This window comes from Orycteropus afer, unplaced genomic scaffold (genome assembly GCF_000298275.1).
Source record: "Orycteropus afer afer isolate SDZICR_OR568_19922 unplaced genomic scaffold, OryAfe1.0 scaffold00476, whole genome shotgun sequence".
NCBI lineage: Eukaryota > Metazoa > Chordata > Mammalia > Tubulidentata > Orycteropodidae > Orycteropus > Orycteropus afer.
The window spans coordinates 1,226,672-1,241,253 of record NW_006922063.1 but is presented as its reverse complement, the minus strand read 5'-3'; the positions used below and the strand labels follow the sequence as shown (position 1 = coordinate 1,241,253).

Sequence of the window (14,582 nt, the reverse complement as noted above, 5' to 3'; positions counted from 1 at the left end):
ATTTTATGCTTCAGCCTGAGCCAGTTGGTATGGTTTCTGCTATTTCCACTGAAAGAGTTCTTGTTCATTCACCCTTGCCCCAAATGAAAACAATTGCATTAATTCAGCTAGTCTTTATTGAACATCTAGTCCATGGTCAGCCCTGTGCTGGGCAATGCATGATCATGACAGAACTGATCCTTTCCCTCATGATGATCCCAGTCCACTAGAGCTTAAACACACAATCTGTGACAATGTCAACACCTGAAACACTGAAGGAGATACTAAAGGGGAAGCTCAGGGAGCTGTGAGAGAGGCGTATGTGAGTGGGGCGGTGGGGGTGGTGGGATGGTGGGATGAAGGATCCTCTGAGAATGGGGCCTTTAAGCTGAGACTTGAAAGATGGGCAGGGATCAGCCAAGTGAAATGGGGTCAAGGACAGTGTCCATGCACACATTTCTAGGGGTTTTAGAGTACCCCAAGGCCCACCAGAGCACAGAGACCTTGGGAATAGAAGGCGGGAAGGGGGAGGTGGGAAGGGTAGAGACGAGGTGATCATCCAGGCTCCAGCCACTGGAAGTGGAAGCAGGAGGAGAAGGAAGCTGAGATGTGCCCTTGGCCTGTCCTCTTTGTTTCTCATATTGTGGTGTAGAAATACATGGCTATCAGCATCACAGGGAGCTAGGCAAGGAAGCAGTCAGATGAGGGACTCACCAGCCCCATGCCCACATCCCACCCAGCCCATAGGCTTCCTGCCTCTCACCGTCCACATCAGGATGGCGAATCCAAACCATGAGATGCCCCAAGTGTAGCTGTTGATGGCATGGCCAATGTGCTCAAAGCAGCCCTGGGTAGGGGACAAAAGAAGGTTTGAGAAGATGTCCAGGGAGCCTGGCAGCTAGGGACAAGAGACTCTGTGCCCTCTTGGGAAAGTCACTTCCTTCCCCAAGCCCTGGTTCCCTCACCGGTGCAATGGGGATCATGGAAGTATCTACTTCCCAAGGTGGTTTCAGAGAACCAGAGAGGTGACATTGAACTCAAACCCACACATGCAGTCACCATCCTGCTGATGGCTGTGGCTATGACAATCTGAAGGTGGATGTTCTTAGAGTCAGTGTTCCATTCCACTCACAAATTCTAAGGGCTTGAGATACACTTTTAGGACCAGCCCAGTTCTGACCCCTCTTCATGGAGAGATGAGGTTGAATGAGGTCAGAGTCATGCCGACTTCTGCCCCGTCTTGAGAACACCCAAGAATAGATGTCCAGGGTACATGTCCAGGAGTCCATGTTGAGGGCCAGCTCTACTGTTTGGTAGTTATGGGTCCCAGATATGACTCTGAGCCTCTGAGCTTCACTCTTCCCATCTTTGAGGTGGTCATCTTGACAGCACTGCTCTCAGAGAGCAGTTACAGGGATTCCATGAGATGATGTGTGTAAGCCTCTGCAAAGTTAAGGCTTCAGAAACCTCCATGCTGTCTTATTATGGTTATGGTTTTCACACAGGCTCCCCTCTCTATGACACCTAATCTAAGACATGAGGCTGAAGGGCCTCCGAGTAGCCAAAAGCAGCAGAAGGACCACGGGGGGTGGGGGATGGTTCTCTTGTTTAGTGTAACTCCTGGTTTCTTTCCCTGGCTCCACATTCAATTTTCACTGCTCACTGCCGTTGAGTCGGACCCAACTCATAACGACCCCTCCTTGGGTTTCTGAGACAGTATCACTACAGAAGTAGATTGCCCAACGTTCCTTCCAAGGAGTGACTGGTGGGTTTGAACTGCCAGCCTTCTGGTTAGCAGTCAAGTGTCTTAGGCACTGCGCCACCAGAGCTCCTCCAGTGGTTAAGGCCCCTGGTTGGGGGCCTGACTGCCTAAAATGGAATCCCAGCTTCCTCCCTCACTAACAGGTGACCTTTCAGTTTGATCATCTATAAAAGAGGGATGGTATTATAATCTTTGGAGTCCCTGAGTGGTGCAAATGATTCATGTGCCCAGCTGCTAACAAAAGCATTGGAGGGTCTAGTCCACCCAGGAGCACCTCTGGAGAAAGGCTGGAAATTCATTTCCAAAAAGTCAGCCATTGACAATCCTGTGGAGCACAGTCTACTCTGACACACACGGGTCACTGAGTTGGAACTGACTTGATGGCAACTGACTCATAAACTTTACCCCATAAGGTTGTGACAAGGATTAAATATGATAAAACGTAAAATGCTTAGAAGAATGCCTGGGACGGTACATGTTGATCATTATTGGTTTGTGTTGCTATTGTTATTAGTGTTGCTTTTACTCTCTTCACCCAGACAACCTGAGAAAAATTGCAGGGGCCAGTGCCGGATGGAGCAGCCCCTGCCTGCATCTTATTGACTGGCTCATGGCCTCTGGCAAGTGCCCTCCCCTAAGGCAGTCGTGCTCAGAGTCTGACCAACAGGATTGATGTCATCTGGAAATTTGTTAGAAATGCACATTCTTGGGCCTCACCCCAGACACCCTGAATCAGCAATTGGATGTGCTTTCCTCCAGGTGATTGTGACACAGGAAAGTTTGAGAAGCTTGTCTCAGAGACTTCAGTCACCTTACCCATGGACCAGGCAGCTCAGGACTTCCTACCAGGGCTGATGGGAAGAATCAGGGAGAGCAGCATGGAGAGGGTGTGGCAGGGGCTGGGCACCCAAATGGACACTTGGGGAAATAGGGGGAGAGACTACTTCACGTTAGAAAGAAGCAGAGGGAATGATGTACAGAGAAGGGAACAGGCAGAGTGAGGGAGTATGAGAGAGAGAGAGGGAGAGGGAGAGGGAGAGGGAGAGGGAGAGAGAGAGATGGCGCAGAGACCGAAGAGAGAAGGAAGGGAAAATCGTATTGAAGGAGGAATTGAGAAACAGGAGGGAGAGGAGATAGAAGACAGATGGAGGAAGGGAGAAAGAAAAAGAGAAAGGTCAGGAAAGAGAGAGACAAGGGAAGAGAGAGACTCAGAGATACAAAGGAGAGACCCAGACCCAGAAAGAGACAGTCAGAGGAAGGGAGGGCCAGGTGGAGAGAGTTAAGAAGGCCGAGAGAAGGGAGCAGAAGAGAGGGCCAGAGAGGGGAGGAGGAGAGAATGGGAGACAAGCAGACAGTGGAGGGGGAGGTAGGGGAGTCAGAGAGGAAGCAAGCAGTAAGGACCAGAGAGGGAAAGGCGGACAGGCAGGAGAGGCAGGACCGAGGGAGACAGCACACCTTGGTGAACAGGTAGTCCACGTGGCCTACGCGGCAGCCTTCCTCATTAAGGGGGATGAAGTTGCCAGTCCGTTGGCAGCACAGTGGGGGCCAGGGGAACACCACCTCTGGAGTGGCTGTCCGGAAGGCTGATGTAAAGTTCACCCAGTCCATGGGCCCGGAGGTGCCGCAGCACTCTTGCTGGGGAAGGAAAGGCTGGGTCAGGCAAGCTCAGGCTCAGAGAGGCCAGCCACTCACCTGAGACCACACAGTGAACGGGGACAAACTGGACTTTCGCCATAGCCTGGGCCTCAAAGTGTGTGTGTGGGGACAGGTCCCTCTCTCTCTCTCTCTCTCTCTCTCTCCCTCTCTCTGTGTGCGCATATGAGGCTGATGAGGGATTCAGATGGAACCCACACCCGTGTTTGGTTTAAAAATTTTGTTTGAATTAGTTGTTAACAAAAACTGCAGTAAATGATACGAAGAGGCAGATTTCTGGCTTTTGCTGGCCCCTGTGTGTGTTTGCATTTGTGGCTCATGAAATGATGAAAACATAGACTTGGGAATCCTTCAAACATGGGTTCAAATCCTGGCCATCTGTGTGACTTGGGCCAAAAAGGACCCCAGTTTCCTTTGGGACCTTGATTTCCTCTTCTTGAGATGCAGTATCATGTTGAGTTTAATTCAGAGCATGGCTTCTGGAACTTTGCAGCCTGGGTTTGACTCCTTCGGGCTCTGTGCTATTGGGCAAGTCACTTACCTTCTCACCTTCGTAACCTCATCTGTAAAAAGCTGACTATAGGACCTCCCTCATGCACTGGTTGTGAGGATTAAGTAAGCTTTAGAAGTGCTTTGAATAGAGCTAAATAGAAGTTACTACTCAACCAATGCTTGCTAGCATTACCATTGTTGTTATTATTATTGCTGAGGCAGTATAGTGTAATGGTTAAGAGCAGGGCTCTGGTCCAGGCTGCCAGGTTCAAATTCTGACTCTGCCACTTACCAATTGTGTGACCCTGGGTAAGTGACTTCCCTTTCTGAGCCTGTTTCTCATCTGGAAGATGTCAGTGAGTAGAGCCATTCCCCCACAGAGATCACTGACTGCACACCTGTAAAGCACTCACTCATCGGTGTCTGTGGACTGAGCCCCAGGCCTTCCCTGTGTGCCCCCCACTCCATTGTTGCTAGCTGCTGTGGAACCAGCCTGCCTCACAGTGAACCCATGCACTACTACATGAAGCCTCATCCGTCAACACCTCCATGATCAGCTGTAGGTCAGACCCTTGTGTCCATCAGGTTTTCATCGACTGATTTTTGGAAGTAGATTGCCAACATTTCTTTCCAGTTGGCCTTAGTCTGCAAGCTCTGATGGAACCTGGTCAGCATCACGCAAACCTCCACTGAGAGATGGTGGTGGCTGCATGTGAGGAGCACTGCCTGGGAATCGAACTTGGGTCTTCCGCACAGAAGGTGGACATTGTGCCACTGAAACACAGCTGCCCTCTTTCTCCCACGCTGGCCTACCTCAATCATGATGCGGTCCCAGAGGCGGGTCAGCTCCTGGCCCTGGTCCGTGTCTGCACTATAGAAGGTCAGCATCTGCTTGGTGATTAGGGATGGGTTGGATACCATCTGCAGAGGGCCAGGAAGAATAGGATCTAGAAGGGAGGTGATCCCCCCACACCTAGGAACCACACCCGCCCAAAGGAGTCAAACCCATCCCATGGCCTCTGATGAGTTCTTGGCTCACGTAGTCTCGATGGGTGTAAGATGTGATGCAGGAGGCGCACTCAAAGATGTAGACGATGAGCATGAGCACCAGGTACTGAGGAGAGACGGAGGGAGGGGCTGCCAGTCAAGGAAAGGCTGTGAAGTCACGCCCCCTGAAGGACTGATTGGTGGATAGAAATGTAATTTGTAAAACAGTGCAGGGCAATATGAATGATAGCATACATTATGGGTACATGGTGTTTCTTGTACACTTGTTTGAACTTTTCTGTATGCTTGAGCTTTTTGATAGTCAAATGTTGGGTAAAATGAAATCAATAACAAATAGTTTAACTATGTAAAATAATTTCTAAAGTTAACAATTGACTTGGAATCTGTCAAGTAAATGTCTACTCAGAAAACCAAACTCACTGCCATTGAGTCAATTCCAACTCATAGCAACCCCCTCTGGGTTTTCAAGGCTGTAAATCTTTAGGAAGAAGACTGCCCCATCTTTCTTCCGAAGAGTGGCTGGTGGGTTCAAACCATTCAACTTTTGGTTAGCGGCCAAATACCTTCACCACTACACCACCAGAGCTCCCTAAATATCTACTATAAAAAGAAGAAGAAGAAGACATTCTCCAGACAATTAGATTGAGCGCAGATCAAGTATTGGAAGATAGGATGAAATTAGGTGAATTTTGGGGGTGTACCAATGACATGGTGGTTATGGGGGGGAAGGACTGTGTAGTTGGTGCTTAATGAAAATTATTTTCCCATTTTCACCCCTCGCCCAAATCCTTAGCTGTCCTCACCCCTCACCCTTAAAGCAATAAGGGCTTGGTTGTGAATATGCTAACTCTGCCACTCTGTAAGCAGAGGATACTGCGTAACCAGCCTGACTGCTTTAAACAACGTCCTTATCACCCAGAGAAATGTGCACTCAAGTATTTACAGGTAAAATGACTTGGTGTCTGGAATGTGCTTCAAGATACCCCAGGGGAAAAAAAAAAAGTAGGCAAGCAGAGGGTGGAGGAGAGGCAACAGGTTAATCACATCTGTGGTTGATGTTGTTGGAACCAGGAATGAGTTCACTGGGTTCATCATGCCATCACTGTAGTCTGTCTGAAATTTCCCATAGCAAAAACTTAAAAAATTTCAAGTGTTACTTGATGTGTTAGTTAAAGGCAGACTAACAGGGAAGACAGATACAGAATCAAACTTTTTTTTTTTTTTAAGCAATTGGATGAACTTGCAGGTTTTGGTTGAATTGTTCTGCCAGAAGATTAAATAAAGGTGTTTATTTATTTATTTTAAAGAGATGAAAAAACCCCTCCCATGGCTCTGTCTCACTCAGGGGAAAGCCCAAATCCTCACCAGGACCCACAAGGCCCCCCTGGTCAGCCCACTTCCCTTCCCTCACTCTGTACCCCCTACCCCTGCCCATCACTTCTCTCCCACACCTCCCTGCGCTCATCTCCTCCTACTCTCCCCTCCCTCCCTCAGCTCCAGCTGCACTGCCTCCTGGTCCCCTCTGGACTCGTAGCCTTGACTCTTGTTGTTCCCTATGCCTGGAACACGTTTCCTCTGGAGACATCCAGGACTAAATCCCTCACCTCCTTCAGGTATGCACTTTCTCTGGCTGTGAGGCCTTCCCTCCCTTTTCACCAGCTCCTGATTTCCCTTCCCTGTTCATTGTCTTTCCCTTCAGAGCACCAATCCCCCAGGGCAAGAGCCCTGTTTACCACTATAGCCACAGTGCCTACCACAGGGCTTGGCACAGGGTTCTTACTCAGTAGGTATTTGTTGATTTAATAAGTAGCCATTCCTAGGAGTCTAAAAGACTATCAACTGTAGAGGAAGGACAATATCAGACAGGCTGGGATTGGAATCTCTGCTCTCTCAATGACCTGGACTGTTGGCCTCTTTGGATCTGCAACAGGGGCTGCCTCACAACTAGAGAAAGCAAATATATCTGAAGGAGGTGAGGGAATTGGTCACGGATTTACCTGGAGGAACAGTGTTCCAGGCAGTTTCCTCATCTAGTAAATGGGTAAAGAAACATTCACCTCAGAGGGCAACTGAAAGGATTGAGGGAGCTCATGTCTTTAAATCACTTAGCCCAGTGTCAGGCATGTGAGAAGTACTCAAGAAGTATGGGTTGTCATGTTATCATTGTTGGTGGCAGAGATTGAGAGCACAGGCTCAAAACCTGGCTCTGCCACTTGGTTTGCTGTGTGCCCCTGGATGAGTGATTTCTCTAAGACTCAGTTTCAATGTCTGCCAAATGCACTCATGATTATGATAACAATGACAGTGATGATGATGATACTTATTTCATTGCAGACTGAGGAATAAGTGAACTTATCCATGTAAAGCGTTTAGAACAGCTTTAATGGCCACTCAGTAAACGGTAACTATGAGAGCTCTGGTAGCGTAGTGCCTAAGGCACTTGACTGCTAACCAGAAGGCTGGCGGTTGAAACCCACCAGATGGGGCAATCCACCTCCGTAGTGATACTGCCTCAGAAACCCCAGGAGGGGTCACTATGGGTCAGATCTGACTCCATGGCAATGGTTGCCTTTGCCTTGCCTTGTGCTGTTATTACTGTTGTCATTCTTATCGGAAGAGTTCATGAGCACAGACTCTGGAGATTGACTACCTGAAGTTCAAATCCCAGCCAGGCTACCCAAAGGGAGAGCCATCCTCCCGCGAAGCTTCCCCTCTTTCTTATGACCAGTTATCTTCCTTGTCAAGTGAGGGCAACAGCAGAGCCCAGGTTACCGGAAAAATGCAATGAAATGATGCCTGTGAGGCCCCTAGTGAGGGGCCGTGCTGAACACACAACGTAGCTGCGGTAATTATTGTTATGACTCTGGTAGCTGCAGTGGTTGTTATCATGACTCTGGGATGGTGATCTTTGTGCCACCCCATCCCCAGTCCCTGCTTTGGGGGCCTCACCGTGAGGATCATGGCCTTGCTGCGGGAGAGTGCAGCACCCACGCCGAAGCTGGCCACCACGAAGAAGGAGAAACCGCAGAAGATGGCAATCCAAGCGCCAGCGAAGACATCGTCCTTACCCGAGACGCCCATCAGAGGGTAAACACGATACTGGTCAGCCGTCACCCACACTGTCTCAGCAAACAGGGCCAGGCCTGACAGCTGGACAGAGCAACTGGTTAGAAAGGCCTGCTCACTAAGTCCCTTCCTTCCTCTAAGCTTCCACAGTCCTCTTAGTAAAATAGACATGTAATAACAGTGACAAAGACATCACCCTCCCAGGGTTGCTGGAAGGCTGAAAGGACATGCCACAGCAAAGCCAGGAATGCATGCCTGGCACAGAGGAGATGCTTGCAAAACCCACTTGCCCTTAATAGTGTTGTTATTCTTTGAAGAGGGGACATTTAAAAATTACAAACAAATCAACCCCTTGGCTCAGCAATTCTACATCCAGAAATCAATCCTATAGATGCACCTAGGAAAATCACATAGGAAAATCACCAACTCACAAGGTCCTTCCTAGAAGCATTGTGGGTAATGGGACCAGGATGCCAGACGACGGATACTGTGCAGTTGTGGGGAAGGGTGGGAAGGCTCTCTGAGGACTGTATGGAATGGAGTGATCCACAAGCTATCCCACGAGGACAGAAAGGGGGCGTGGAACCAAATGAGCCATATTTTGGAGAAAATGTGCATATGTGCTTTTATTGGCTTAATGTAAATATAGGAGAAACTAAAAATATGGTTACCCATAGCAGTAAGAGGGAGGGAACTCTGGTGGTGCACTGGGTAAGGCATTTGGCTGCTAATCAGAAGGTCAGCAGTTCTAATCCACCAGCTGCTCCCCAGAAGGAAGATAAAGATTTATAGCCTGGGAAACCCAATGGGAAATCGACTTGATGGCAGTGGATTTGGCTTTGTACAGGGGTGAAGGATGGGAAGCAAGGGGGCAGGGAACTTCTTAATGGATGCTTTTGACAACAATAAAAGCTAACACAGAGCACTACACGTCGGCCAAATCCCACTGCCATTGAGTTGATTCCAGCTCACAGTGACCCCCACTGGGTTTCCAAGGCGGTCAATCCTCACAGAAGTGGTCCATGGAGCAACTGGTGGGTTTAAACCACCAACCTTCTATTTAGCAGTCAAATACCTTAGGCACTGTGCCACCAGAGCTCCTTACTATGTGCCAGGCATAGGTCTACCTAAGGGCTTTAAGTGTAACAACCATTTCTGTTATCAGCTGTGGAGTCACTATTATGTTTGGGGCCAATACAAATTGTGACCAGGTGCCAAACACTTTTCTAAACTCATTCATCCAATAACCCATTTCATCCTTATAGCATCTTACAGATGAGGAAATGGAGGTCCAGAGAGGTTACATCACTGGCTCCAGGTCCCACAATTAGAAAGTGGCAGAGTCAGGATTTGAACCTAGGCTTCCTGACTCCAGAGGCATGTGCAGGTGCACACATTAAAATAAAACAACCAAACACACACACATAGACACAAACCCCTCATTAATTAAAACACCTTGTGCTTATTCGTTGCTCTGGGCCTCCCGTGTGCTGAGCAGTGACTATTCCATAATGATGTTGTTAATGTAGCTAACATTCGTTACGCACTGAAGTCAGACGTGGATAACAAACACAAAACCGACAATCACATAATGAGGACACCACTGACAGACAGGGTAACAGAGGTATAGAGAAGGAAAGTCACTTGCTCAAGGCCGAGGACTTGGGAGAGGTGGGGCTGGCATTCAAATCCAGACTGCTTTAACTTGAGATCCTTCTTGTTTGGGGGGTCTTGAGCCCTCAGTCCCCATCCCAGGCTCACGAGAGCTCTTTTCCTGCCACACACCCACTAAGTGCCCCAATATTCTCACCAGAATAATGATGTTGCCAACCACCAGCAGCCCCACCACAACTGGGGATCCTTTCCTTGCCTCCACCGCTGCAGAAGCCATGGTCCTGCCTGGGACATATGAGCAAGGGTGAGGCTGAGCAGAGGCCAAGAGGAGAGGGAGGACCCAGCCCACCTCACCCCCTCACCTCACACCCAGCTGCCAGGGGCTGCTCTGTGCCACTCTGTGCTGGGTCCAGGCTGGTGCTGAACGTGCCTAGCCTCCCACAACCCTGGTGGTGAGCGCTGATCCGAGACCCATTTTACAGAAGAGGAAACCAAGGCTCAGGCAGGGCAGTCACTGGCCAGAACTCAAAGCTGCCCCTCCTTGATCTCCAGGCCCTCCCGTCACCGGCCCCCAAGCCCCCTGTTACATCCAGACCTTCAGATCCCCACCTCACCTTCTCTGCCTGAAGCCTCTCTGACCAGCCTCTGGGCCACGGTTGCTCCCTATATATGCCCTCGCCTCACCTTGGGGCAGTGTACAAAGAAGGAGGGGGGATATCCAGAGGAAAGACAAAAGGCCAGGCGGGCAGACCAGGGTAGGGGAATGGCTTTTATGAGCTCCCCTCCAAAGTGATTTATGAACCTGAAATTCCAGATTGTGCTGGTGTCTGGCCACATGGGCAGGGTGATGAGTGTTTGTGTGTCCTGTGTGCCCTGGTTCCCAGGTTTTGGTGGTGATAGTGTGCAGTGGGGTGGGAGGGGGAGTGTACTACCAGAGCTTCCTCCTATCTCTGGGCCTTCCTGGGAGCAAGAGAGAGAGAGAGACAGAGAGAGAGAGAGAGATACAAGTTGGACCTTTGTCTGAATTCTGAATTCCATCTTTGTCTCTTGCAGCTGTGTGTGACCTTGGGTAGGTGGCTCCACCTCTCTGAGGCCAGGAGCCCAGGGAGAAGCCCAAGCAGGGAGGCAAGGGCGGGGCTGGATCAGAAACATAGAGGAAGAGCTGAGGTGGTGGGTGGAGGTTCAGGAGGCTGAGGGGGACTGTGGAGTGATAGTGGAGACCACACAGAGATGGGTATGAGGGAGGAGTTAAAGGAAACGAGGGTGCAATGTGCTGGGGATGTTTTAGAAAGAGGAAAAGGGGACTTAGTGGGAGAAACTTCTTCCACATACAAGTATGTCGACAATGCAGGGTCACAGTGACAAGACAAAGGTCAAAATGCTTGCAGGCCGCAGAATAGAGAAGAGACCTAGGTTCACATCCCAGCTCCACTCCTTCTGTGCCACCACTTGGTGTGTGCCATCAGCAGAATGGGTACCATCAGCCCACCTTTCTAAGCAGCAGAGGGAACTGAGTGAGGGATGTCTATAAAGCCCTCGTTGTGGGTCTTGGTTCTTAGCCCATGGTAATGCCTTCCCATCAGTGCTCCCCAAAGGGTCCACGTTCCCTTCAATGGCACCGCCTGGTGGCACAAGGCTGATTCCACAGGAGAAAATGGTGGCTTGCAGCCCCCAATCCTCGTGCCCCACAAAACCAAACCTGTTGCCATTGAGTCAATTCCAACTCCTAGCAACCCTACAGGACACAGTAGAACTGTCCCCAGAGGGTTTCCAAGGTTATAAATCTTGCCACATCTTTCATCCAGAGTGGCTGGTGGGTGGGAACCACCAACCTTTTGGTGTTAGCAGCTGAGTGCTTTAACCACTATGCAACCAGGGTCCTCAAACCTTCTCCAGAACTTCTCAGTTCTGAGGGCCAGGGTATTTATTACATTTTCTCTCTGAGCTGTGACTTCCCCAGTCTACGTGAGATGGACAAGCAGAAGGTACTCAGGATTTCAATTGTCAGACACTGGTTTGGTTAATAAGACATAAAGGATGTTTTCCTATTAAAATGTTTAATTTGGGGATGGAATCCTCCCAAATTCATTTTATGAAGCAAGCATAACCTTGATACCCAAACCAGGCAAAGACATCACTAAAAAGGAAAACTACAGACCAATATCCCTCATGAATATAGATGCAAAAATCTTCAAAAAATCCTAGCCAATAGACTCCAACAACATATCAAAAAAAAAATAATACTTTATGACCAAGTGGGGCTCATATCAGGTATGCAGGGATGGCTCAACATTAGAAAAACAATCAACGTCATCTACCACATAAATAAGACAAAGGAGAAGAACCACATGATCATATCAATTGATGCAGAAAAGGCAGTTGATAAAATCCAAACCCTATTCCTGATTAAAAAAAGAAAAAAAAAAAAAAAAAAAAACTCTCAGCAAAATAGGAATAGAAGGAAAATTCCTTAGCATCATAAAGGGCATATAAGCAAAACCAACAGCCAACATTATTCTCAATGGAGAGAGACTGAAACCATTCTTGTAAACAGGAACCAGACAAAGATGCCCTCTATCACCACTTCTATTCAACATTGTATTGGGGGTCGTAGCCAGGGCAATAAGGCAAGAAAAGAAAATCAAAGACATCCAAATTGGTAAGGAAGAAGTAAAACTATCCCTATTTGCTGAGGAGCTCTGGTGGTGTGGTGCCTAAGGGACTTGACTGCTAACCAGAAGGCTGGCGGTTCAAACCCACCAGCCACTCCTGGGAAGAAAGGTAGGGCAATCTACTTCCATAGTGATATCACCTCAGAAACCCAAGGAAGGGGTCACTATAACTCAGCTCCAACTTCACGGCAGTGCGATGCTTTTTTTTTTTTTTTTTGCGTTATGATCCTATAGGTAGAAAACTCAAGAGACTCAGCAAGGAAACTACTGGAACTAATGGAGAGATTTAGCATAGTGATGGGACACAAGATGAACATGCAAAAATAAGTTTGATTCCTGTACATCAGCAAAGAGATTGCTGAAAAGGAAATAAGGAAATCAATACCATTTACCATTAAAAAAAAATCAAAAAACCAAACTCACTGTCGTTAAGTCATTTTCTGACTCATAGAGACCCCTCCTTGGTTTTCTGAGGTGGTATCACTATGGAAGTAGATAGCCCAACCTTCCTTCCGAGGAGTGGCTGGTGGGTTTGAACCGCCAGCCTTCTGGTTAACAGTCAAGTGCCTTAGACACTACACTACCAGAGCTCCCTCTGTAGAGATACCGGCTCAGAAACCCAAGGGTGGGTCGCTACCAGTCCAACAGACTTGACAGCAGTGAGTTTGTTTGTTTTAATGAGAAAATTTAAATAATAATGTATTTGAATGTCAAGAACATTTTATGTCTTGGCTAAAACAACTTGGAAAACAACAGGGTCAAGCTAATAATATGAACATTTTTATTTTCAAATAGCTGGTAACTGTTAGCTGTTGTTAGTTGTGCAGTCGGCCTGCCACTCACTGAGACCCTTGCACGACAGGACTGGATCACTGTGATGCACAGCGTTTCACCAACTGGTTTTCTGAAAGTAGATCGCCAGGCCTCTTTCTTAGTCTGTCTTTGTCTAGAAGCTCCCCTGAAGCCTGTTCAGCTTGTGTGTTCAGCACACAAGCCCACAGTGACAAGTGGATGGCGACCGCGCTTGAGGTGTGTTGGTTGGGAAGGAACCTGGTTCTCCCTGGGAAGTGAGAATTCTACCACTGAACCACTACTGCCCCCAACTGTTAGTTGTTGGAGATTACAGAAAATGTCCAATGAAGGCAGAAATGGTCATTGATGGGACATTAATACGCCACCAGTCATAAAAGGAATCCATTTTGCTCTGAAACATCATGCCAGTATACTTTGTTGTCTAACTTGAATTTTCACATTCTTATTTACTGTTACATAAGTCTGTCTTCAAAACAAGTGCTATTTACTTCTTAAAAAAAGTCAATGCTTGTATAGCTTAAAGGTAAACATATGCCCGCTGAAGAACCTTGCCATTCCACTTTGAGGCTTCTCTCTGCTTCGGTTCTCCAAATGCTATAAATGTAATTCACAGAAGCTCCAAGCTGGAAACCACCCAAACGTCCATCAACAGTTGAGTGGGTAACTGCATTAGGGTACCTGCATGCTACTCAGCAATAAAGGGAAACGTCTGATACACGCAGCTACAGCAATGACTCTCAGAAGTACTGTGCTGGGAAAAAATGCCATACTCAGAAAAACCACAGTCGTACAATTCTAGATAACCAGACAAAACCAACTGGTGGTGAAAAGAAGTGGGGTAGTGTTTATCCCAATGGAGAATGTGACTAGGAGGGGAATAAGGGGCAACTTTTTTTTCTTAATCTGGACACTGGTTACATGGGGGATTGTGGTGGTTAAGTTTGTATGTCAACTTGGCTGGGCCTGGTTGAGTGGCTGGGCAGCTGGTGGTAGTTATGCCCCATTATGACACTGGTAATCAGATCCATGGTGGGATCTACCACAAGCAACTGAATAGCTGCTTTTGGGATGCAGTTTGCTTCTGGCATATAAGTAGCGACCTTGCATGTAGCTGAGTCATTGTTCAGAAGCCTGCCATGCTCTGCCAACCTTGGGACTTTCAATGGACTTGAATCAATGACCTGCCATGTTATTTGGTAACTACAGGACTATGCCATTTTATTTGTAGATCTTGGGCTTGTTAGCCTCAGCAGCCAGTAGCCGAGTGAAGAGATGCCTCTAGATTCAGTGGGCAGGAACCAAGAGGCAGAGCTGAAGCCCAAGGTCGAGGAGCTTTCACCCAGCCCCTAGAGCCTGGCACTTGGAACTCAGACTTCTAGCCTCCTGAACTGTAAAAGAATAAACTCCTGCTTGTTAGGGCCATACCATTGGTGGTATATTTTCTGTTAGAGCAGCACTAGGTAAGCAGAACAGGTATTCACTGTGAAAATTCATCAAGCTGTGCAGTCAGGATATGTGCATGT

General features: G+C 48.1%; 1 protein-coding gene across 1 annotated transcript; it reads right to left on the bottom strand.

Annotated features, from left to right (window-relative positions):
• Window positions 1-615: 615 nt before the first annotated feature.
• On the bottom strand, window positions 616-9,851 carry UPK1A (uroplakin 1A). Its single transcript, XM_007954851.1, has 7 exons — window positions 9,771-9,851; window positions 7,844-8,044; window positions 4,926-5,000; window positions 4,700-4,807; window positions 3,197-3,376; window positions 743-826; window positions 616-660 (listed from the first exon to the last, which is right to left on the bottom strand). Exons 1-7 carry the CDS (start codon window positions 9,849-9,851, stop codon window positions 616-618), a joined length of 774 nt encoding a protein of 257 aa, XP_007953042.1.
• Between the last annotated feature and the right edge of the window lie 4,731 nt (window positions 9,852-14,582).